The sequence below is a fragment of the Phoca vitulina genome, unplaced genomic scaffold (assembly GCF_004348235.1).
Source record: "Phoca vitulina isolate PV1807 unplaced genomic scaffold, GSC_HSeal_1.0 scaffold18, whole genome shotgun sequence".
In the NCBI taxonomy this organism is placed as follows: Eukaryota; Metazoa; Chordata; class Mammalia; order Carnivora; family Phocidae; genus Phoca; species Phoca vitulina.
Window position 1 is genome coordinate 32,375,034 of NW_022589721.1, and position 22,511 is coordinate 32,397,544.

A 22,511-nucleotide genomic window follows, 5' to 3' on the forward strand; every position below is an offset into this window, starting at 1 on the left:
TTACTTTGCTAAATATTTTAACAACAAACATCAGTTAAAAGAAAAAAAAAAGAGGACTAGACACAAGCAAACTGAATCTCCTCAAATTATCTCAATGTGACGTCAACAATGCTTTTCAATCTCCATCTCGTAAATTCCTGCATGATGACTCATTTTTGTGGGGTCTGGACCTTTACTACTCAACACTGAATAGTAAGTACACAAATACAAATTTGGATAGTCTGCAGGGATGTATAAATGACTAAATGGCTAACCTAAATTTAAGCATTTTCCATGTTGCTACGGCAAGTCAAAATGCCCAGGTTCCCCTCTTCCTTCTGTTTTGAACCACTCTCTAACACAAGAGCTCTTACGAGGGGATTCAGGGTGCACCCGGGACAACGCAGGTCTGATGTTGGTCATGCCTCTTCAACGTGTACAGTTAATCCAAATGAGAGCATCTTTCAAAATAGTTACACAACAGGGTAAATAAAGTACCCAAAACACGTATCTTACAAATGTGTACGGCTCTACTGAAGTCAGGACCTCAGATGCTGAATTATTAAGGCCTCCGAGGCTGTACAGTAGACTCATAACTGGGCCTCTTTAAGAGGGAGGTTTAAAACATTTTTTTTTTAAAGATTTTATTTATTTATGTGACAGAGAGGGACACAGTGAGAGAGGGAACACAAGCAGGGGGAGTGGGAGAGGGAGAAGCAGGCTTCCTGTGGAGCAGGGAGCCCGACGTGGGGCTCGATCCCAGGACCCTGGGACCATGACCTGAGCCGAAGGCAGACGCTTAATGACTGAGCCACCCAGGCGCCCCGGTTTAAAACATTTTTTTAAAATTAAAAAAAAAAAAAATTGTTTTTAAGTAAACCCTATGCCACACGTGGGGCTTGAACACAAGACTCCAAGACCAAGAGTCACATGCTTGAGTCAGCCAGGCGTCCCTACAACATTTTTTTTAACGTGAATGAAATTTCAAGTGTGTCTCCAATCCAAGATCTGGGACTATATCCTCCAGTGCGAGATCTGGGGCTTCCAGGTTCTCTGCAGTCAAGAAGCAGCACACAACAGACAGAAGCAGATGCTGGCGTTCCTAGGCGGCAGGAAGGGTCTAACTGAAGCCTCTCCCTCTCCACACCTCCCACCCTGAGCTGCAGGGACTGGCTGCACTGGGGGCAGGAAGCTCTTTGTAACTGGTAGTCAAGGACAATAAAGAACGAAGTTTCAAAGGGGAAATTCAATTCACCGAATATGCGTATTCAAAGAAGTGAATAGACATGTGTATATATTTATTTAACTTTAAATAATACAATCATCTACAGAGAGGACATTCTGTCACCATTAAAGGTTGTATTACCATAGAGTCAGGAAACAAGATTATGAAAAACCTGTAACTAAGCAGACTTACTACAGATATTTGAGCTTTAGGTTTCTGACTTTAGACTTAGCCAAATATGAAATAGAATTCTAAAGGTTGAAGAGAATATTTCTGTCATGCCCTCAATGAGCTATTAAAAATAGTTCTAAAAAACAATACCTAAAACTTTTAAATGTGAGATATTTAAAAGTTAAATACTGTCAAATCTGAACGAGAACAAAATCAGAAGCCTACTTACTTGAGGGCATGGTGTAGGTATCTTCTTCGTCTATAATCTCAGCATAATCATCTGTTTCTGTAGGAAAGGAAGCAGAAATGTTGGAAGAGGTTAAATATTTGACCTCCTGGCCTTTAAGAGAATTAGAAAACGCAAAATGAGCTGCCTAAATCCCCTACTATGCCAACATATTCTTAAAACACTATTCCCCAATTTTTGCTCACACATGAGTCATTTATGGAAATAAAAGTGACATCATGGTGCCGTCTGCTAGAACACACAGACTTGTTTCTCGGGGAGCACACAGCGCTGGCACAGAGAGCCCTTGTGAAGAACGGAAAGATGTGGAGCATCTACGACCAGGACTCAAAGCCCCCCATCTATACCGACTGCAAAACTCTCCCTGGACTGCACCAAATTCACGTTTAAACCCACACTTCGGTCTCCTGGGATTTCTCCAAACAAGGCTGGTATCTCAAAAACCAAGAATCTGCCATTATTCATAACTAGACTCTAGAGCAGAATCTGAAGGCTGGCCTCTTGGAAAACAAAAATGACGGCCTGACTGTTGAGGAGATTAAGTGGGTAACGTATTTCGTTTGTTCAGGGTGGAAGCAGCCCAGGAATTTATCTCCTGTCACTTTGCACCCAGATGTCTGAAGAGTACACATTAATGTCAAAAGGGTAAAAGATCTAACAAAAAGAATGAAATGACAAGAAACAGCATATTAAAATGAGTTCTTTTCTGAAGGTGTCAAGGAGCTGCAGTGTCCCCACTACCCCTTTCAGTAATACACTGACTTAGACACCCACCTCCATCAATGGGGAAACTATTTTGACAAAAACAACCCTCACTTGGACAACAATTATGCTGACTTACGCCCTGCCTGTTTTTCTGTAATGAGGAAAAAGCTTTAGCTGCTCCTCGAGTACGGATTTAAGCTGCTGGCCCAGGAGAGGAGGGGCAGTACTTCCTGAATTATCTTTGAGAAGAGCTCTTCAAAGAGAAAATCTGCCCAAGCATCCACCTTTAACCCCAGAAAAACTAAAAGCTAAATGTTCTTCCTTTTGTGCTGCTCTTACTACTTCATTCAGGTATTAAAATTATAGAAAAGAGAGAATATATGTAGTCTACACTCTTTAGGATTATCAATCATTCCACGTATTGCTATGGTAATGATTGAGATCAGACCTAAGAGTTACTGGAAGAATTTACTTCTTAATTAAAAACGATTAAAGTAAAAAAAAAAATTCAGCTGGCAGAATACGAAGTCAATAAATCAATTTTCCTTAAAGCATTTAGTAAATGTAAACTATTCCTAAGTCCTACGTGAAAGGTGGATAATCTCTATCATTCTTACATGTTCTAAGTAACACTACTTACAGGATTAAAGAAAAACATTTAATCTACCCCCAACCCTACATCCTTTTATTTCTGTTTCCCCCTCTTATCCTGTTCTCAGAGAACAGGCATGTTCTAGCCTACAGCTTTGCTTTTGTGTAGGCGGGCTTAATGAAGGACGGTGGGAAATGGTATTCGGGGACGGCAGGGAATCACTAAGGCACTTTACGAGAAAGGCCCAAGCAGAGGAGGAATCTACACGAGCAGCTGAGACCAGAGAAGCACCATGTCACACACGGCATCTACTCGTTGCCTCCTCTCCTTATTCTGTAATTTATACCCTCCCCTGAGAAAGCTACCTAAGGCAGAATTTCCACAAGCAATAGACGCTACCCTCCCTGCCTTCTTTCCTACAAAGCACGCACCTGCAGAGGCCAGATGCGGTGGGTGAACCTGGGTGGCGGGACCCTGGCTGTGACAGCTGCCAGACCCCCGGGCCCTGCCTGCTCCCCCCGCTGCCCTGTTCCCAACCCCTGGCCCTGGCTCTACTGAGGAGACGCCATGGATCAATCAACAGCACATGGCTGTGGGGTCACTGCCTGCCTGATGGAGAAGGGCACAAAGCTGCCTCTCGCCCAGGACTTACCATGTGCTGGAGCTCTTGCCGGCTTAGCCAGAAATTCTGGTTTCGGCCAAAGTGTTACCCAGCCAGAGACCTCGCCTCCAATGGACGTGCCCCCCACCCCATCACTCTTCATCACGCTGCCTGGTTTGCTTTCCCCAGTCCTCATCACTACCCGCTAGCTGGCAGTCCTTGGTTCCTTGGCCACTGCCTGCCCCGCTCCAGACGGAGAGCCCAGGGGAGCACAGCACTTCTCCACATCTAACACGGGGCCCAGCACAGAGAAGGGGCCAGGTCCGTATTGGCTGAACAGAGGACGACTTCACTGCAACCGCGTGGTGAGGGGACTACAGCTAAGGCAAGGACGCGATGTGGCCTGTGCAGGGCCGTGCAGCCCGGATGGGGCAGAGCTGCGGTGTACTGGACAGGCCCAGCCCCTGCGTTCGGGGGCAGCCCACGCCCTCCCGCGAGGCCACTTCACCTGTCTGTGCTGTAGCTGGGCCCTCACGTGGACAATGGGAACACATAGCCACCTTGCAGGGTTGTTATGAGGATTACAGGAGATACATACAAAGTCGAGGTGTGGACCTGCACATAACAGCTGATCACAAAATCGTAGCTCCTTGCAGTTTTGCTTCTTCTGCAGGCTCTACGGGAGGAACCTGGCAGCGGAGGGCTTCCTGCCTGCTGAGACTCTGGGTCGGCCCCTCTGGAGTGACTGTAATGGCTTCTGGGACAGCCTCTTTTTAGAAAAGCCTCACTCGAAATCCCGACCTCTGAAACAACTCTGAAGCCATAAAAATAAAATGGCTAATAGATATCAGGCTAGCAAACAACACTGATTTGGGAAAAATCAAGTTGCAGATGCTTTAATTAATTCACACAATCTAAGAAAGAGCCTGTAATTTTTCCCTCTCAATGCTATGTGAATTCTATATAGAACCTTTGGGGATATCAAAGCTGTCTAGGAATGACTCAGGGTGACATCTGGGGTGTAGGCTGTGTACTGTGGTGTAACAGGACTAGAGAATTTTTACTGCAGTCAGCAGTGCTTGTGTCCTCTGGCAGCTGGTTCTTACGGAGCAGAACCACTGCTGCTGAGGGGACAGAGACCTACAAAAGTGTCACTGTGACCTACAGAGGAGCTCTCAAGTTGCAATACTTGGCATAGTTCTCCAAGAATTCTTAATATTGATTTGGCTCTGTTTTTCTTTCCCGGTTTTTAGGATTACAGGATTTTATGATTCTGACATGAGAGGTATTTTTACACACTTAAGGGCCCCTGAAAAACTGGAGCCCAGCCTGAAATTGCCTGCCCCCATGATACAAGGAAAAGAAACATAAAAAAAGGAAACAGGTTCTAGATCTGGGCACAAATAAGGGAAGGCAGATCCGCTTACAGATGATGGCGGCAGCATTACTGAGAACGCACCACACTGCAGACACGGCTAGAAACTGTGATCGCTTATCCGATGAGGTGGTACTGCTATCATCATCCCGCTTTGCAGACGGGAAACTGAGGCTCCCAGGGCACACGTGAGTTCCTCAAGATCCCAGTGCCAATCAGTGGTGGGCTGGTATTCATAGCAACACTCAGGCACAGAGCCTCATCCCGTATTATCCTCCGCAATATTTATAGGGACTCTTACTTGTCCTTAAAGGTTTTTTCTTTTAAGTCATCTCTGCATCTAGTGTGGAACTGGAACTCACAACCCTGAGATCAAGAGTCGCACGCTCCACTGACTAAGCCAGCCCGGCGCCCCTGGGGACTTTTATTTGTGAGATCAGATACCCTATGCTATGAAACTATGGAATATTCCTCTAGGGATATTTTGGGAACCTCCCCCCACCCCCCAACACAGGCAGAGTTCTGCTCCAGAGATGTTCACAAGATGGGGGCCTGTGTATTTGGGAGACTGTTTCAAATATTTGATTAATATTAATCAAATATTTCAAAATAAACATTTTTAAAAATGGAGATTCCTGAAACCTTGTACAACATTATAATTTGAAAGGTTAGGTAAAATCAAAAAGAGAGGAAGACAACGTAAAAAGGACAGAAACTGGCAGCTCAGAAATCAGGAGAGAAAAGAGCCAAGTTCTCATCTTAGAGCAAGGTAAACAGGCTGTCACGTGGCTACCAAGCACTAACACAGCGGCCCGCTGTCCTAGCCTCCTGCTGTCACCCAGCCTGAGGCCGCTGGAGTCTGGGGAGCGCGGGCCGGCGCAACTCACAAAAGCCTTCAGGCTCACACACTTCTCAAGTGCTGACGATCTGCTCAACCTGCCACAGAAGAGGGGGTCGGTGGTGTGGTTCTGTCGCACCTCCTCTACTCGCCTGGCAGAAAAACGGGGCCCCTTTCCCCTGGTGGTGCTCGGGCCCTGGCTTGGACACCTGCAATGCTAAAAACCTGCGCCCCCGGCTGTCCTCCCTCAGGGAGTCGGAACAAGGCATCTGTCCCACAGAGCATCTCTACAGTGACAAGACCACTCAGGCAATTCCGTGGGACGCCCCTCCCACCTGGTGACTGCCATGCGACACCGGCCCGGAGGCCCTGGCAAGCAGGGGAAGAGCTCTCTTCTGGGCGGCTGGGAAGGGCCCGCTGTGCTCTTTCACATCAACTGCTTTATGACCTCGACCAAGGTCAGCAGCTCTTTCCTGTCACGCCTTAGACAGCGGGTCTTTCAGACTCTGCTGGGCACCGTCTCTGCTGCCCCTGCCCACCCCTGAGCAGCCCTCTGTACCCAAGTGGGTGTGCCTGTGCTCCAATAAAGGCTCACCTGTGGACACTGAAATGTGAATTTCATAGAGTTTTGATGCCAAAAATACTATTCTGTTGATTTTTCCCCAATCATTAAAAAAAGTAATAATCATTCTATGCTCCAGCGGCAATACAAAAACAAGAGGTGGGCTGTATCTTGCCCATGGGCCTCAGTTTGTGGACCCCTGACCTAGACCAAGTGACTAATGCCTTAAGGCCCAGCTTATTCATCTATAAAATGGGAACAGAAATACTTGCCCTATCTGATTGACAGAACTGGGAAAGTAAAACGTGGGAAAATGGTTTCATTACATAGAGCATGTGGGAATAACCTCATGTTTATAAACATTTGTTCAAATTCTCATGCTTTCACAGTAATCCTCACAACAACCGCTGAGACCTTTTACGGATGAAGACACACAAGATGAAGCAATTTGCTCAGGACCAGTCAACTAGGCTGCTGGTGACATGATGGGGCAGTGGGGGCTGGAGTCTCCCTCCTGATCACGCATCCTGCAGCGGCCTCGGCCTCGGGAGTCTCTCCACCCTGGGCTCATCAGGCCCCTCTCGGGCTCTGCAGAGAGGACAACGCCTGGAGTCACATGCCTGCGCATGGGGGACTCCGTGCCAGCAGCAGCCGCTAACTAACTGGTAACTACCAAGGAGTGGATCTCCATGCTGTCAGCCCCACGGCCCAGACACACTTTGCCAAAGTCATGTTTAGTTAAGATCTTTCACTACTCGAGTTATCAATCCTACCATGAAAATGACACAGGGGAAATCTTCAGTAAAAGCATTCTCTCCTTTAATCATGAGGAAAAATGTAATCCTCCCTAATTTGAGTTTAGTGTAAAGAGTATAGAGTTTCATGCAGGCAACACATGAAGTGGGGAACATAAAACACAATACGTGACTTACAAATTTCTCGTTTTTTAAGTGCTACTCTCAAACCTTTGAAGAATCGTCCTCATCACTGTTGCTGATATTTCTTTAACTAGCTTGTGTGCGATTCTTAAAAATCACTTTTTGTTCCTTCCTTTCTACTACCCACTCCCAAACTAAGAATTATTATATATATCTATACACACACACACACACACATATATATGTATTACACACACACACACACCGTACTTGGGAAATCCTCTATGGATTTCTATCATTTACAGCTTTCAAGTGTAACTAATCTTGTTGACTAGTACCATTTTGACAACTGTTCTAGAAACCTAAAGTTTTAATCATGAAATCTAGAAAATTCACTATATGTATATACAACTCAAATATACCACTGAGACATCAGAGAAACTGGCAAAGCCCTAAACAATTTTTAAGAGATCATTTGTTCACATCATTTTTTCATACTTGTTTTAGATCAAAACCACATTTTGCCCTTCATTAAATACTGAACCATATTTATGAATAAATAATTCTCATATTAGTAACACAAATGTGAAAATAAATATTACCGTCCCCACTAATTTCATCTGCAGATCCAGGTAGCATGCAAAGAAAGGGAGAGTGGGGGAGGAAGGAGGGTGGGGAGGGGAGAGAGGGAGACACACTATTAAAAAGACAAGTAAGTCAAAGCACAAAGAAAACAAAAAAATCACCCCCCAGGTCTAATTCAAAAGATGAAAAGAGCGACTGCAGTCGTGAGTGTGTTTACTTGGTGTAAGGGCATTATGCCGAGTTTCCACCTGTCCACACGTCATACAAAGTTCCATGGCAGTTCTGTAAAGCTGGTCTCTACCATACTGAGCAAAATTAATCTGATAGGCGCTCACAGTTAAATGCTAAAAATAGCCTGGACCCCTCAAAGGGAATTTGCATCCTGTCAGATAAAAATGAAGATAAGTAGTCATCAATGTGTCTGGTGAAGCCTAGCCTCCCCCAGGGAGCCGTGGGCTCCTATTACACAGAGCCCCAGGCCAGGCCCAGCACATAAGCTGTACTACAAGTCAAGTTTCCATTTAAATTCATGCAGTGTTTGGAGAAATTCCTGTTCTGATTATTACAAATAATCTTTGCTTTCCAGAAAACGATCCAAGTGGCCTGGCTGTCTCCACTCTGCAGCAGCCCCGAGTATCTGCCAGCAAAGCATGAAAAGCAGACTGGGGCTCACTCCGATCATCCTTCACTCAGCTGCATGCTACTTTAGGAAACCCACAGTGTAAAACGAGGTACCTGCTGGCCCCACAAATGAAACCAGGAAGCCACGCCTCGCCCTGTCATGCATTTAAAAACCAGCAAACAGGCAAACAAAAAGTCTTCTCTTGGAGAGCAGCCCAGAGACGGTCAACGTGAACCGTCGCCCCCGTACGGCTGCCGAGCGGCAGACAGCCCGTACGCGGACACCCAGTTAAGGCACACTCTGCTCGGGACAATCTACAAGCGTCCGGTTAGGCCCGCTGCCGGGGCGCGGCGGTTAGTGCGAGCTGGCGCGAGCGAGCACAGTACCCGTAGGAGAAGGCTCATGGGAACAGAAGACCAAAGGGAGAAGGCGCCTAGCTTTCTTAACTCTATGCTGGCAGGGACTGACTCCTTTATAAAGAGGCAAGAGGAAGAAAGAGAAAAACAGAAACACATTATTTCATACAAAAATACAAAAGAAAACTCATGTTACACATTTTAAGGCAGCTCTATAAAAGCAAATACAAAACTGCAATGCTTTTATTTCACGATTGGCATACTTTATTTCTCACTCTGATTGACTCCCGTTTTAAAAAACATACTAATATTTAAAATACAAGTTTCTCTTTTAGCAAAGATTAGCACTAGATACAGAAACTTTTAGCCAGACGCACGAGTCTCCCAGCTCTGCAGAGCCAGCCACGTGAAGGCATTACAGACATTTTTACAATAACAAAACTCAACCAAAACGAAACAAGACAAAAAACAAAGACAAATAAATAATTCAAGAATCCTGTGGACATTCATCATAAAGAAAAAATTGCCAGAAACTAGCAGATTCTGATTTGTGGAAGAGTTTTATGAGCAATTTTCCCCAAATTATCAGCAAAGACACAGACTCACAGACCTTAAATGTGCACCCGAAATAAATGACTTTAACACAAAACTAGCGATGAGGATGGCTGAATACCCAGGCTGAAAAGCCCCCTGCCCCCTAACATCGTCTGCTCACTCACTGCCTCGCTCACATACTGTCAACTGTGACAGTCGCCTCTGCCCTGGACGCTGGCTGCCGCCCAGCCCACCAAGAACACAGCACAGCTGCGTGGAGAAGCAACGATTACAGTATGGTACGGGGAACAGCGCGCTTCTGTCAAAGTGAAGTCAAAACAGGGGATGTAGCTCTTGAAGACAGAAAAGACACAGGAGACATGCAACACTCAACCGCATCCCCATGGGATCCCCTCAAGAAAGGACTTCAGGGGTGGCCCAGGGACAGCAGGGCTGGGATCAACTGATGGCCGGGACTTACAGACGTATCAACGTGTTAGGAACAGAAGTGAGAGGAACAGAAACAGACAACGTAGTGATATTTCAGTCGCTGTGCTGTGATCCCGACCCCGTTACTGAGGGTTTCAGCTCTCACCGCCATCAGGAGGGTGCAGCTCCCTGTGGTTGTCGGTTAAGACCAGGGGCCTGGCGCAAAGCCTGAATGCATGCTGTCAGGCCGGAAGGAGCCCGGGCCTGGAGCTGAGGATGAGGGCAGGGGCAAGAGCTCCATGGGATGTGACAGGAGAGACAGGCACCCGGACGGTGGGGGAGGTGACGGCACTCTGTCAGGAGTCAGTTTTCTGATTTCAATAATTACATTGTGATCGTGTAAGAGGACATCTTTGGCCTTAGGAAATACACATTGGAACATTTGTAAGTAAAGGGGCACAACATGCCCGCAAGTGCTTTCAAATGGCTCCAGGGGGAAAAACTGAGCAAACATTAGTGGGCCAAAATACGAACATGGTGAATCCCAGTAAAGAATATGAGAGACTTCATTTTACTGTTCTTAAACCCATTCTTTAGGTGTGGAATTACAGAAACATAAAGAATACAAAGAACACATATTTGAATTGAGATGCTGGCTCCCCTCCTCATTCTTTGACCTTGGAAAAGTTACCGAACTTGTTTATTTGTAAAATGAGGCAGCGACAGAGGCATCCCCCATAGAGAGCTCTGGAGAGGGTCCCGTGGGGTTCCCCAGGCACCTGGCCCGGGGCAGCCACCACGTAAGTGCGAGCTAGTCCCATTTTTCTATTGCTTATTTTATTTCGAAACTGACCTGAGTACTCTTTATATTGACTTAAGAAGCAAATAGCTTTTAAAAAATATAACTCTTCTTCAGTCATATCAAGATTATCCCACATCATTAAATAAAAATGCTGTTAGGACTCTTCTGTTTATTTAGGTACGTTATTTTATTCAAGAGGATTACTTTACATTTATTGAACACCTACCATGAGCGGGGCACACTGTGTAGATGCTTGGTTTATAGCAGTGAAACAGACACCCGACTCCTACCTTAATCAGCTTATGTTCTAGTATGGGGCAAAAACAATAAACAAAAAGGTAAATTACCTGGTGTGTCAATACTAAGTGCCACAGAGAAAAACAGAGCCGAAGTGGGCAGGGAGTATTTTCCAGTGGTGCTGCAACGTTAAATATGGAAGGAGTCACTTGCAAAAAGCCTTTGAGGGGCAGAGGGAGAGGGCAGTAAAAACATCTGGGCCGACAAACAGCAGCTGAGCAGGCCCTGCTCTGCAGAGGTGAGCCTGGGCCACTTGCCCAGGAGCAGGGAAGTCAGGCAGGGCGACAGAAGAGTGAGGGGGGTGGGGAATGCTGTCAGTGGTGGTGCGCACCAGGGAGCCCACGTCAGGGCTCTGGCTGTCACTGGGAATGACACGGGGTGGATGCACATAAGAAAGAAGTGACGTGATCGGCCTTAGCTTTCAAAGGTTTCCTGGGGGGCTGCTAACGGGTGCAGGGAGACCTGCCAGGCCACTGCAACAAACCAGGCACAGAGTGTGTGCCCCTGAACAACGGCAGCTGTGTGGAAGCTGGACTGAATATATTCAGAGGACTGAGCCCGTTAGGATGTGCCAATCGATTGAATATAGAGGCAGAAGCAGCGCAGCACCAGAACAGGCCCAAAGACTCTGGTCCGATCAGCCAGAAGGAAGGAACCACCACTTACTAAGAGGGGAGACTGAGAGGTGCATGCTTGGTGGGGAGACCAGGGGTTCACTTTTCAGCATAGTAAGATGCCCGTGAGCCCCCAGAGTGGACGTGCTGAAGAGGTAGTTGGCTGCAAGAGTCGAGCTCAGGGAAGCTTCTGGGATCAAGATGACAATTTGGGAGTCGCCAGCATAATTAAGGCATGAAACACGATAAGATCCCCAAGGAGGCGACTGGCGGCAGGGAAGAGGCCGGAAGACTGAGACCCGGGGCCACCCAACATGCAGAGGGGGGCGCCAGAGCAAGGCCAGCAGGCAGGAAGCCGGAGAAGGGCTATCTCCAGCAGCAGACTGATCGTGCAAGCCTCTCGCGCAGAGTTCTGTTGTAGGGGCGCGAGAAGAGGGCCAGAGCCCCGCTCAGAAGGGCTAGGGGTTGGAAGAATCCTCTCCCATGGACACGGAAATCACCCGGAACTTGGAGGGGTGCCTGGGGGTAGCAGTGAGCCAGAAATGCAGGAGAGTCTTGTTCTGATACATGCGTTTCTGAGGGAGAACAGTCTGGAAGAGTTAATAAGAAGCAAAGGATACTGAGTTCACCTCCATGCCCAGTTCGACAATGGCTCTGAGGGGAAACCACGGCCGTGGCTATGAGGACGGTGGGGCAGCGGCGCCCCCAGGGCAGGGCCAGTGCTGGGTAGGGGAGGTGACCGAGGCTTGGAGGAGATGCTGTGGATTACATGTAAGTGAAGGGTGGGAGATGACCCATGGGACTTCTCAAGATGCTGGCATAGCCGGGGGTCAGTCTGAGGGGTCGGCGCTTTCCTGCTCGTCTTTACTAACAAGTAAAGCAGAAGTCCCTGTGACTGTACGTCTCAGGCCCGTTCCTTTGCTCAGACGGTCAGGCTGACGAGGTACATGGGGGAAACTGCCCTAGCAATCATCCAACCTGGGTCGATCATGGGAGCCACCCCTGCCCCTGATAATACCAAAACCCACAAATTCATAATGATGCTCAAAAAAAGAAAGCACAGAAGAATAAGATCTGGCCAGGGAGGCAACTCACCATTTTAAAAACTGGAAAATAAAGGGAATGAACGAGGTAGTTTTCTTGTCTTTCCAGCAGGAAGCATTTCTCAGGGTAACTGAACAGCCGAGGAAAAGCCTTCTTTATAAGTATAATAGCTAAATAAACGAAGACGTGGCAGAAGTCAGGTGTGGCCACTTTGCGGCCCCTGACAGAATCCAGACATGCAAGTCAATGGCCACGAAGGCCATCGGGTGTAATGCTCACAGGAACTTTATAATGGATGGTCACAAACTGACCAAATCTACTGGTCAGTCTTCATGTCATGAAGAGAGACAGTCAGATGTATTCTTGTAAAAAAAAAAAAAAAATCACTGAGCCTGAATCTGATCAAACTTCCCTTGATCCTAATAAGCAGCGCCTGGGAAATAAAATGCAGGGACCCAAGAGGAGCATGTTCAGACAGCGTCACAGAGGTGTCCCTAGCCAGGCCCAGAGTATGGGGGACAACAGCGTGAGTGACACAATTTCTTCAGTAGATAAAGCATTGCATTGCCCCCTATTAGTGGAGGTTGATTAGGGGGAAGGTGGGCATACTCTCCATTCTGGAAACAGGTGCACGGGGCTAAGGTAACAGATTCGTGTGGCCTGGAAAGTGTGGAAAAGTGAATTCCCTCTTTAGTCTGCTGTCATACTCATTGTTCTGCTTTTCATGTGGGCTTTTTCTGACTGGGATGTGTCTCAGGCTGCTCCCTGCAGGGGGCCTCCACATGTCAAGGCCTCCTTGACCCCTGCAGCCGAGGGGTCAAGTCCAACTCAAGGCTTAGGACTAGGAAGCCAGTTTAGCTCTGGAGACTATAATATACGACATAGATATTTCAGTACCCATATGACTCCACAGAGTATTTTTCTCAATTCCTTTGAAGCCAGAGAGGAGAGGCAGATGGTTCAGTAGCCCAAATCTCAGCAGAGGCAAAGACAGTTCAAATGACCTAATAATGGTGGTGGAGAGAAGCCAGCACAGTGGGGTGCTCCGGCCATTCATGCCCTGGGCCAGCAGCCATCCTGACCACACCGAGGGAGACACAGCTGTGAACCTCTCAATGGCTGAAAGTCTCTCCTAACATGAGACTGATTATAGAACCCTATTCATGATCGTTGAAATGAGAAGAATTTCGGGTAAGCCAGGTACTAGGAACAAGTCAATAACATCCAACACTTACACTTCCTGCACATAAAAATAATCAGCAGCATCGATTTGATTAAATTATGTCACATAGCACCTAATTTACAAAAATTAACTTTGCATGTACTAGATGCTAATACTCTAAATTAGGGAACTTAAAAAAAATTCCCAGAAGCGAGTGTTAAAATCAAGCTTTCAGCAACAGGCAGAGACTACCCTGTAAATCACAGCCCTGTCAAAATTGAAGCTAGCATGTAAACTAGACAAAAGAAATTCTTTCAAACCTGAGTATAGGGCAGACTTTCGAATTTTAACAGAAGAATGTCAGAAATGAGTCAGCGCTATGCTATTCTTGACAAATGGGGGGACAGACTACAATGCAGTCACACTCAGACTCTTCCAAACCAGTCCTCCCTTCCACACAGAAAGTCACTAAGCTTCTGAACAATTCGGTGTAGTCCAATGTAAAGACAGTGGTTTTTGGAGTTCAAGACGTTGGTTTCAATCAGGCTTTCTATTACTTACTATGTGAACTGGGCCAGGCCACCTCAACTTTGAGTCTTAATTTCCCTACCTGTAAAGTGGAAACAGCACGAGGAAGAGCGTCCTGAGGTTTAAACAAGATAACGCACGTGAACAAGTCAGGCATCGTCTCTGGGCCTCGCTCCTGTACAAACACCTGCTCATGTCTTACACGAGGCTGCGCACGGTGACAAGCGAGCCACAGACCTGGTATTTCAGAGGCCCCAGGAAGAGGAAAAGTGCAACAATTATTATGGACTTGTACTTTATAGAACTTTACAGTTCACAAACTGTTTTTGTATATATAAGTGACTTGTAAAATTTATAATGAATCAGCCGAAAGCAAATAACATTTATTTTGTTCAATATATTTTAGTTTAGAATAATTTTTAGTCACTAAGTTGAAAAACCTAAAAGTAGTAAAGGAAATGATGATGCATGATTAACAACTGAACCAAAGAATCTGTTACAAAGTTAAAATTGTTTAAATTGCAATAAATACTGAAAAAGTACCATCACATAGGGCTCAGCAGAAACAATCAAACCAAACATTTCTACTGACAAAAAAAGGTCACTATGTCGGTTTTCATGGCAGAAATACAAAAGAGAAAAATGTTCTACAATCTCTGATCCCATTTTATGTAATTGAAACATTCAACAGGAGCCCTGTTCATAATGTGGTGGCATCATCACCACGTGTGGCCCTGTACTTCTTGTCACAGTAAGGTCTAAAAAACAAACTAAAAAAACCCTAAAACACAAAAACCAACCAAACAAAAAAAACAGAGTTTACGCCTTCAAAACATTTAAAATTCAGCTTTATTCACTGCCCTGTGTTCCTGCAGAATTTACACACACACGCCCATGTACACGCATGCACGCGCGCGCACACGGCTCAAGCCGAGTCCAGGACGTAGGCCACGCCCCTCCCTGCGGCATTCACAGCCCCTTCCTGCAAGCACTGGCCTCTGGGTCCTACCTGAGCTCTATAATATGCACGTTTCCAAAAACTTAATAACTAGGCTAAAAACAATTGCTTTAGGCCCTCAGAATGAGGTGCCCAGGGAAATGTGCTGTTATTCTTTAAATCTCTCAGTGTTACATTTATTTTCATATGGAAACTTTGTCTAGATTTCAAAGATAAACTCTCCATATATTCAACGTGGGTTACAATTGTGATCTTAATTAAGATGATCAAATACTGACATTTACTTTGCAAGGAATTAAGAATGAGTGCCTGGTCCCTCCTCTCTCAAAGTCAGGATTCTGCTTCATTTCCCAACCAGGGATCCATCAAGAGTTGAAAACGTTCTTCAGTTATCTAGATCCTCATTCTTCCTGTTGGTGAGCTTCCAGGCCCCTTGCCCAAATCCTCCACAGTAGCATCCAGAACAACTCACAGTGATGACCTCACAGGCCATCATCTGAGAACCCAGCGACTCTCGTGTCCCTGCAAGCTCGGGGTGTTCCTGCCCTTCTTCTTTCTGCTTTAGCTCCTGGAACTGCATTCCTAAGTCCTGGCCTGTCTCCACACCTTGCTCAGGCATCCACTGACTCACTTAAAAAGAGTTACTAAGTACTGATGTCCCAGTCAATAAGCAGACAAATAGAACATGTCTTTGCCTATGATGGGGCTGTGATCTAGTGCACAAGATGATTTCCAAAATGATCACATCCATCTAAAGACTTTCCATAACAGAAAGATGCACAGTGGGCTAGAACACTCTGAGGAAGGAGTCCTGGAGGAGTCAGGGAAGGCTTCTAGGAGGTGGTGACATCTGAATCTGGTCTTGAAGACCAGGTAAGATAAGAACTTTTCAGAAACAGGGCAGTCACACAAGTTCCACTTTCTCCACCTTCCAAGTGCTTCTTCACCCGAGGGAAACTCCTCTAAACCGGCACTGAAAGACAGTATCACCTGGGGAGCAATAATGACCGAGTTCCAATCCTGGCTCCCTCAATTTCAGGTGTGACACTAACACATTGGTTTACTTTCTGAACTTCTTTCCTCAGATCTGTGAAACGCGGATGAAAAAGGCCCTGTAAGGCTGTCGTAGGGATTAAACAAGATCATATCTAAGGCACGTGAAGGTTTTAATGCCGTGAAACCATTCTGAACACTAAAGAGAGTCCTGTCCCCTCCTTGCTGTGTGTGACCCTGGCCAAGCTTCCAAGTCTTAACTGCTGTACCTGCCGCATCTCCTGGTCCCTCTCCCTATTCCCTGCGACCTTGGCAGCCGCCTGCCTTCTCCAAGCTCCTGCTCCAGGGCCCAGTGCTCGGTGTCTCCCTGTCTGCATGGCTCCAGCTCTCACAGTTACCTGCCCACATGTTACCTGCTCAGAGATACTTTTCTTGACCGCAATTTTATTACTTCTTAAAAAGCTTTATTTATTTAAGTAATCTCTACTCCCAATGTGGGGCTGGAACTCACGATCCCGAGATCAAGAGCTGCACACTCCACCAACTGGGCCAGCCAGGCTCCCCTTGACCACAGTTTTCAGTAGCCTCCCCCTTGCTGCTCTCGGTTTACCTGCTAGATTTTAATCCAGTGTCTCTGGTCTGTCTCTTCCACAGAATGTCAACTCCATAAAGGAAGGGACTTGGCCTTGCTCTCACCATCATACCCCTGCACCCAGAACAGGGCCTGCACAGTATTTGCTGACTCAATTAATGCAAAATGGAAAATGTCAAACTGGAATACCCATCTTGCAGGGCTCGCGAGGGGTTCTATGAGATGGGACGTGACAGAAAAGCACACACTCATGGCCGGCATGCCACTGGACTGCAGCCTCACACTGGGAGCCTTAAGAAAGAGAATGGCTCGCTGTGGGGGAAGCAGAATCAGAGTCTGCAGGCCCGGGGCAGCTGGATCTCTCCCTCGGGGGGCCAGTAACACCTTCACATGGTGCAGGTTTCCAGGCCGCTCCGTAAAGGAACACCCTCAGGGTTTAGAAACAGTACTGGTTTTCAAGGCATCAACGTAACAGTTTCTGAGTTAAGTGTGAGGCAGGCTCCTGGTGGGCCGGATGTTACGTTCCACAGTCTTTGTGGAAGACCGAAGGACGCCGCACCTGCTCGCCCAGCTCAGCGAAGTGAGCAAGCGCTGGTGTGACTGGGGTACACCAAACTCTGGAGCCCCTGGTGCTGTCGCTGAAGGTCCCCTGGACACGGAGTGCTCTCCTTCGCCGGCAGCTGCAGGTGACCATGGTGACTACCACTAAGACACAGTGTCACTGTCAGAACGGGAAGACTGTGACACGTGACAATGACAACAACATCCCGGCCAACGGGACAGCTCAAGCAAGTTGAATGCCCGCTGTGAGAAGGTGGGTGGCAGAGCACAGGCCCCTGCTCTCTGAGGGCTGAGCTAAGGAAACCAAACTTTGTCTAACTGTAAATTATAACTGAAAGTCTCTGACCAGAGAGCTGCCTATTTAAATTATATACGTATGATGGCAATTCAATTAATTAACATGGAGAAGGGACTGAGGGTCAGACCTGTGGCTATGGGACAGCTAGGGAGAACAGTGAAGGCAGGACAGGAAAGGATGCGTGGCAGGGGGAGGTAAGACCCCGATGTTCAAGGATGATCAGGTGCTGAAAACTCCGAGGTTCAAAGCCTGAAGCAGTGAGGACACTGATGAAAGGGGGTCAGGAAAACAGGAGAAGGAACAAGACGCGAAGGGTCTCTGAGGACCTCATCTGAGCTGCAGAGTCCTGATGCACCTAACAGGGCACCTCTGCTCTCTCTTCAGCGTAGGGCTGGGGTGCGCCCTGGCCCGCACGGGGGTGCTCCCCAGGGCTCGCTCGTGCAGCTGTTTGCGGCCCGCAGGACGATGGAGAAGAGCTCGGAGAGTGGTGCACAGCTGGCCCCGGTCTCACCCGTCCTACACGGCACGCTGCAGGTCATCCCGGGGCGCCCGGCCGTCCTCCTCTCCTCTGGACCCAGGCCTGCTCATGGACAGAATCTTTCGCCTCACTCACCACTTCAGCACAGGGTGGCTTTTGTCTCTCCAACTAGATCACAAACTCCCTGAGGGCCTGGTTTACGTCGGCCCCATCTCCTGCGCCCAAAAAGCCCTAACAAGGGGCAGGCCCAACGCACGCCAGCCGAGTGCCCCCTCGTGCCCTAGCACCACCGCTGGGTTAGGAGAGCACATGGGGGAAGGCAGCATGCCAGCACGACAGACTACTCTTTTAGAGCGTGCTGGCAACCCCGCAGCCTACCAGGCATCTGACCCCGGCCAAGGGCCCAAGCTCGAGTACTCAGAACGCCCTCCAGCTCGTCAGGGAGCGACTGCAGTGCTCTGACGCATCCTGCAGCTCATCACCAGAGTCCCTTTGCCAAGTGTACAAAGGTGGGCACGAACACTTCCTGAGAGAGGGCTTGTGGGGTGTTTGTGCACGATAAAAAATAAGCAAGTGCATTTATATGCTGGAACACTAGGAAAGAATATAGTCATCGACTAGGCAAAAGCACGAAACTAAATTTCAGGAAAAATTAACTCAAGGGAAATCAAGCAAATGGGGATTAGGTTTCTTCTGAGTCAGATTATCAGACTCTGGAGTTATTAGGAAGCTGCTGTCGTAGAAACATAGCACAGAGCTCAGACTGGACTGCAGACGTGCGTGTATGCATGTGTGTACGTGTACATGCACACATGCATGTCCGTGTGTGGTATTCACGTGTGCACACACATGCATGTCTGTGTGTACGTATAAAAGACACCAAACTTGGGTCCACAGAAGATGCTTCCCGTTCCCGCTTTCCTCTATTTCCCACATTTTTCAATGGGGGGAAAAGGCACATATTTTTTGAAAACATACCAAGGAAAGCACACCATACTCATGACGCCAGCAAAAAAATAGTTAACATACTGCTTGGGCCAGTATCTTAACTATGTCTCTTAAAAAAACAATATTCAAACACCACTTGATGTTAATTGTGAAAGACAGAAACCACTGAAAAACATTTCGCATTTCCTGAACTCAAAACAATAAATACACAAAGTATATACTGTTACATTCTAAGTTGCAAAGATTAATTATAATGGCAAGTTCAAAAGTAAAAATGTTCACTCTAAGTATGGTCAACATGACATTACAACTGAACAATAACTTGCAAGTCTATGCAGTCTTGTATTACATATACACATCTCTAAAGAAAATCTTGAGCCATATTCAAACCTATTTAATGATGTTAAAATTATGGAGCTTTGGGTGGTCAGACAGCTTAGCTTTCTAAGCTATTCTAGAAAGAGCAATCACAGTACAGAGCCCCCTCCTTCTGCAGCACCTGGACGTCTCTGCCTGGCAGCTTCTACCTGGGGCTTTCTGGGTGGAGCCTCTCACCTGATACGGAGACTGCGTGTGTCCGCATGCCTTGCTTCTCGCTGTTGGCCAGCCTGGAACAGAAAGGAGCAGAGCCATGAGCACCGTGCCGGCAAACAGGGAGTGCCTACAGTCAGGACCATGCCATTTCCCATGGAGACCGTGCACTTTCGAGGGTGATTTTTAAAAGATTAAGCGCTACTAACTGAGGCACTTAAAATCACCAGACTGCTCTGCTGTTTTAGAGACGACAGGCGACTGGAGGAGCACCGAGATGCTGAGAGAGCCGCTCGTGACAGCAGCTTCAGCCCTACATCACCACTCAGCAGCCGGTGGGTATGTGGGTCAGAGCAAATTTTACACTGCAATGCTAGACTGCAAGGGGTCGCCCCACATTGATAAAATACAGGGAAAAGACACCTGGAATTGAAATTGCACTCTAAAACATAATTTGAAAAACACCCAGGAGTATGCCTGGTCCTCCTTAAATTCAGAGCATGTAAAAAAGCAGGCAGGACCTTAATACCTATTTTTATTATTTACAGACTAAGCCTAATGTATCTGGTTACTTGTTTCATAAAATTGCCCAACAACAGGTGTGTTTGACGTATCTACCCACATAAAATAAAATTTTGGCCAAAAATCTCAGCGACATTTAAAAAACAGAAGCATAGTTCAGTTTTAAATTTTCGGAAAGCACAAAACAGAGAGAAAGAAAAGGAACCCCAGATTCTTTAGATGCCAGAGTGACTTTGATGTTTTTATAAAAGAAAACTTTTTCCAGATACATAAGCATGTACTATAGAAGTGCTGAACAGAAAATGGTTCTAGCACACAGAATTTACACTGGGAAATACGGGACCTGGAGAGTAGATCCCTCTCGAGAATGGGGAAGATTCAGTATGCAGCTGTGGGGCCCCTACAATCAGTGATCTCAGCATAAAGCCACGGGACCGAGTTCCTTTCACTGAGTTCTCTACGTATCCCAGATCTAATGAGCTTTAGGGCTGAACCAGAGTTGCCGTGTGACAAATCACCAGTTCCTCTTCTACCGTGGCTACGGGACTCCCGGCAGCTGTCTGAACCACACGCACAGGGAAGTCGGGGTGCGCGCTCCCGACAGCAGGTCAGGCCATGTGCTTCCAGGCCCTGCTGCCCGCGCGGCGGGCTCTTCCTCTCCCACGCCGTGTCTCCGGGGGCTGCTGCAAATCCGCTTGCTCACTGCCACACGGATTTCACCACTTTCCAACCAAGAGCTGCCACAGCGTCTGCCGCTCTGTGATTTGTGGCAAATGGCACTCTTTTAAAGTTTCCTTTTTAATTCACTGTTTCTAGCATCTGTTGCCACTTCTACCTACTACCGTCTTCATCCACTTTTGTATCTATGTTTACGATTCTGCATATTTTAATCCTCAAAGTCATCTCTTACAGATTTTCTACAGTTGAAGATATTCTGGGCATAGTTTCCTGGCCTAATGTGGGACATTAATAAATATCTATTAAACATTATTGAGTTTGTGAAACACAGTGCCCGAAAGCTGAAAGCAAGCTGCTTTGACCCATGCCTCCACCCCCCGCACAGCTATGGTGCACCTCCCACACACCAGCTACTCCCCGGGTCAGGTCTATGATGTCACATGACCCTGGCCGTCCATGAGGTCCTGCGGGCATGCGTGAGCAAAGAGGTAGTTTTGAAAGTGTGATAAGTCCTCCAGCAAGGAAGAAGGTGTTATGGGGAAGCACACGAGGGTGCTCTCCAGGGCTGGGCGATCGTGGGAGGTTTCTAGAGCCAGAAAGATGAGCAGGGCCTAGGCGAAGTTACAGAGGCTGGAGGACGAGTGGGGCATGTGAGTAAAGAGCATTTACAATGGCTTGGAGGTAAAGAAAGGACCATTTACTCCAGTAACTAAAGGAAGTTCAACAGAGCTGAAGAAGAGCGTGAGTGGTGGTGAAGCAAGCCTAGAGGGGCCGGCAGGGGCCAGTGGTCGGGGTCTGGCCTGCTGGCCCAAGGACGCTGGCCTTTATCCACAGAGCGACAGCAACCCCTGCAGGTGTCATGAGACTCTGTTCCACCCCAGAGCGCTCAGCACTCGGCTCTGATGCTTCCTTACCGACGTGTCCATATCTCCCAATTTAACTCCTCTGGTCCCCAGTCCCTCGCACGCTGGCTGACCCCAGAGAAGTTACTAAGTAAGTTCTTCTGGCATCACTGCTCAATTCTTTTTAATCTTACAGATCAACACATCTACTATGAAATTCATGACATCAACAACTTAAAAAATGAACACAAATTACTTATGTTTACTTTTCTCACTTGTAAAACAGCCAGAATGGCACCAATTCTCAGGTTCTTAAAAGGTGAGTGCTGAGTATAAACCATCAACAGGCCTCCCCGGTGCTGTGACCGGGACGGTCCTCCAGCTGCCCGATCAACTTAAGATAAGGGGAAAGTCATTTTACACTTTTGGTTAAAGCTAAATACATAACACGATTTACAACTCATTTGACTTCTTTCTGGAAATACTTGTTTTCCACTTCCCTAGTTGTATACACAGAAGTTTGATGATTCAGGCAAATGGAAAATAAAGCATGGTGATTGCTTGACAGTTTCTAACACAAATAAGTAACAAAATGCACAAGGCAGCACTTACTTTGGTATTGATGGCAACGCCCGTTCACCTTCTGGAGAAAGAGAGAGAGAGAGAGAGAGAGATGAGGTCCCTATTTCTTTAGAAAAGATTATGTGTAGCAATCAGAGAACAAGGGTAAGTCTTAGTCCAGAATTTAGCAATAACCCTTTAATAAGGAAGTTATTACACTGTGCATCTTAGGCTTTCGTGGTTCATTTTCAATATTTACAACACAACACATAAACCGACTGGAGGTGCATATTGTATAAGAGGGACTGTCTAATCAGAGCAAAGCCCTGAGGGGATAAGTGGGTCAAAGACATCCCTACACCAGAGGACTGGCCATTTTGTCCTCTGATAAAAATGCTCAGTA

At 47.0% G+C, this 22,511-nt stretch overlaps 1 protein-coding gene across 16 annotated transcripts in view; it reads right to left on the reverse strand.

The window, feature by feature from the left end:
- Nucleotides 1-22,511, reverse strand: part of PTK2 (protein tyrosine kinase 2) — a 259,862-nt gene that overhangs the window by 71,850 nt on the left and 165,501 nt on the right. For 10 of the 16 annotated variants that reach the window (XM_032415592.1, XM_032415591.1, XM_032415581.1 and 7 more), the window contains 5 exons: nt 22,160-22,190; nt 19,530-19,582; nt 8,767-8,850; nt 7,776-7,793; nt 1,605-1,661 (listed from right to left, as the gene is read on the reverse strand). In XM_032415592.1, coding sequence (XP_032271483.1) covers nt 1,605-1,661; nt 7,776-7,793; nt 8,767-8,850; nt 19,530-19,582; nt 22,160-22,190 — 243 coding nt within the window. The remainder of the gene's footprint in view (nt 1-1,604; nt 1,662-7,775; nt 7,794-8,766; nt 8,851-19,529; nt 19,583-22,159; nt 22,191-22,511) is intronic. The other 6 variants (XM_032415588.1, XM_032415587.1, XM_032415585.1 and 3 more) reach the window with 2 other exon arrangements.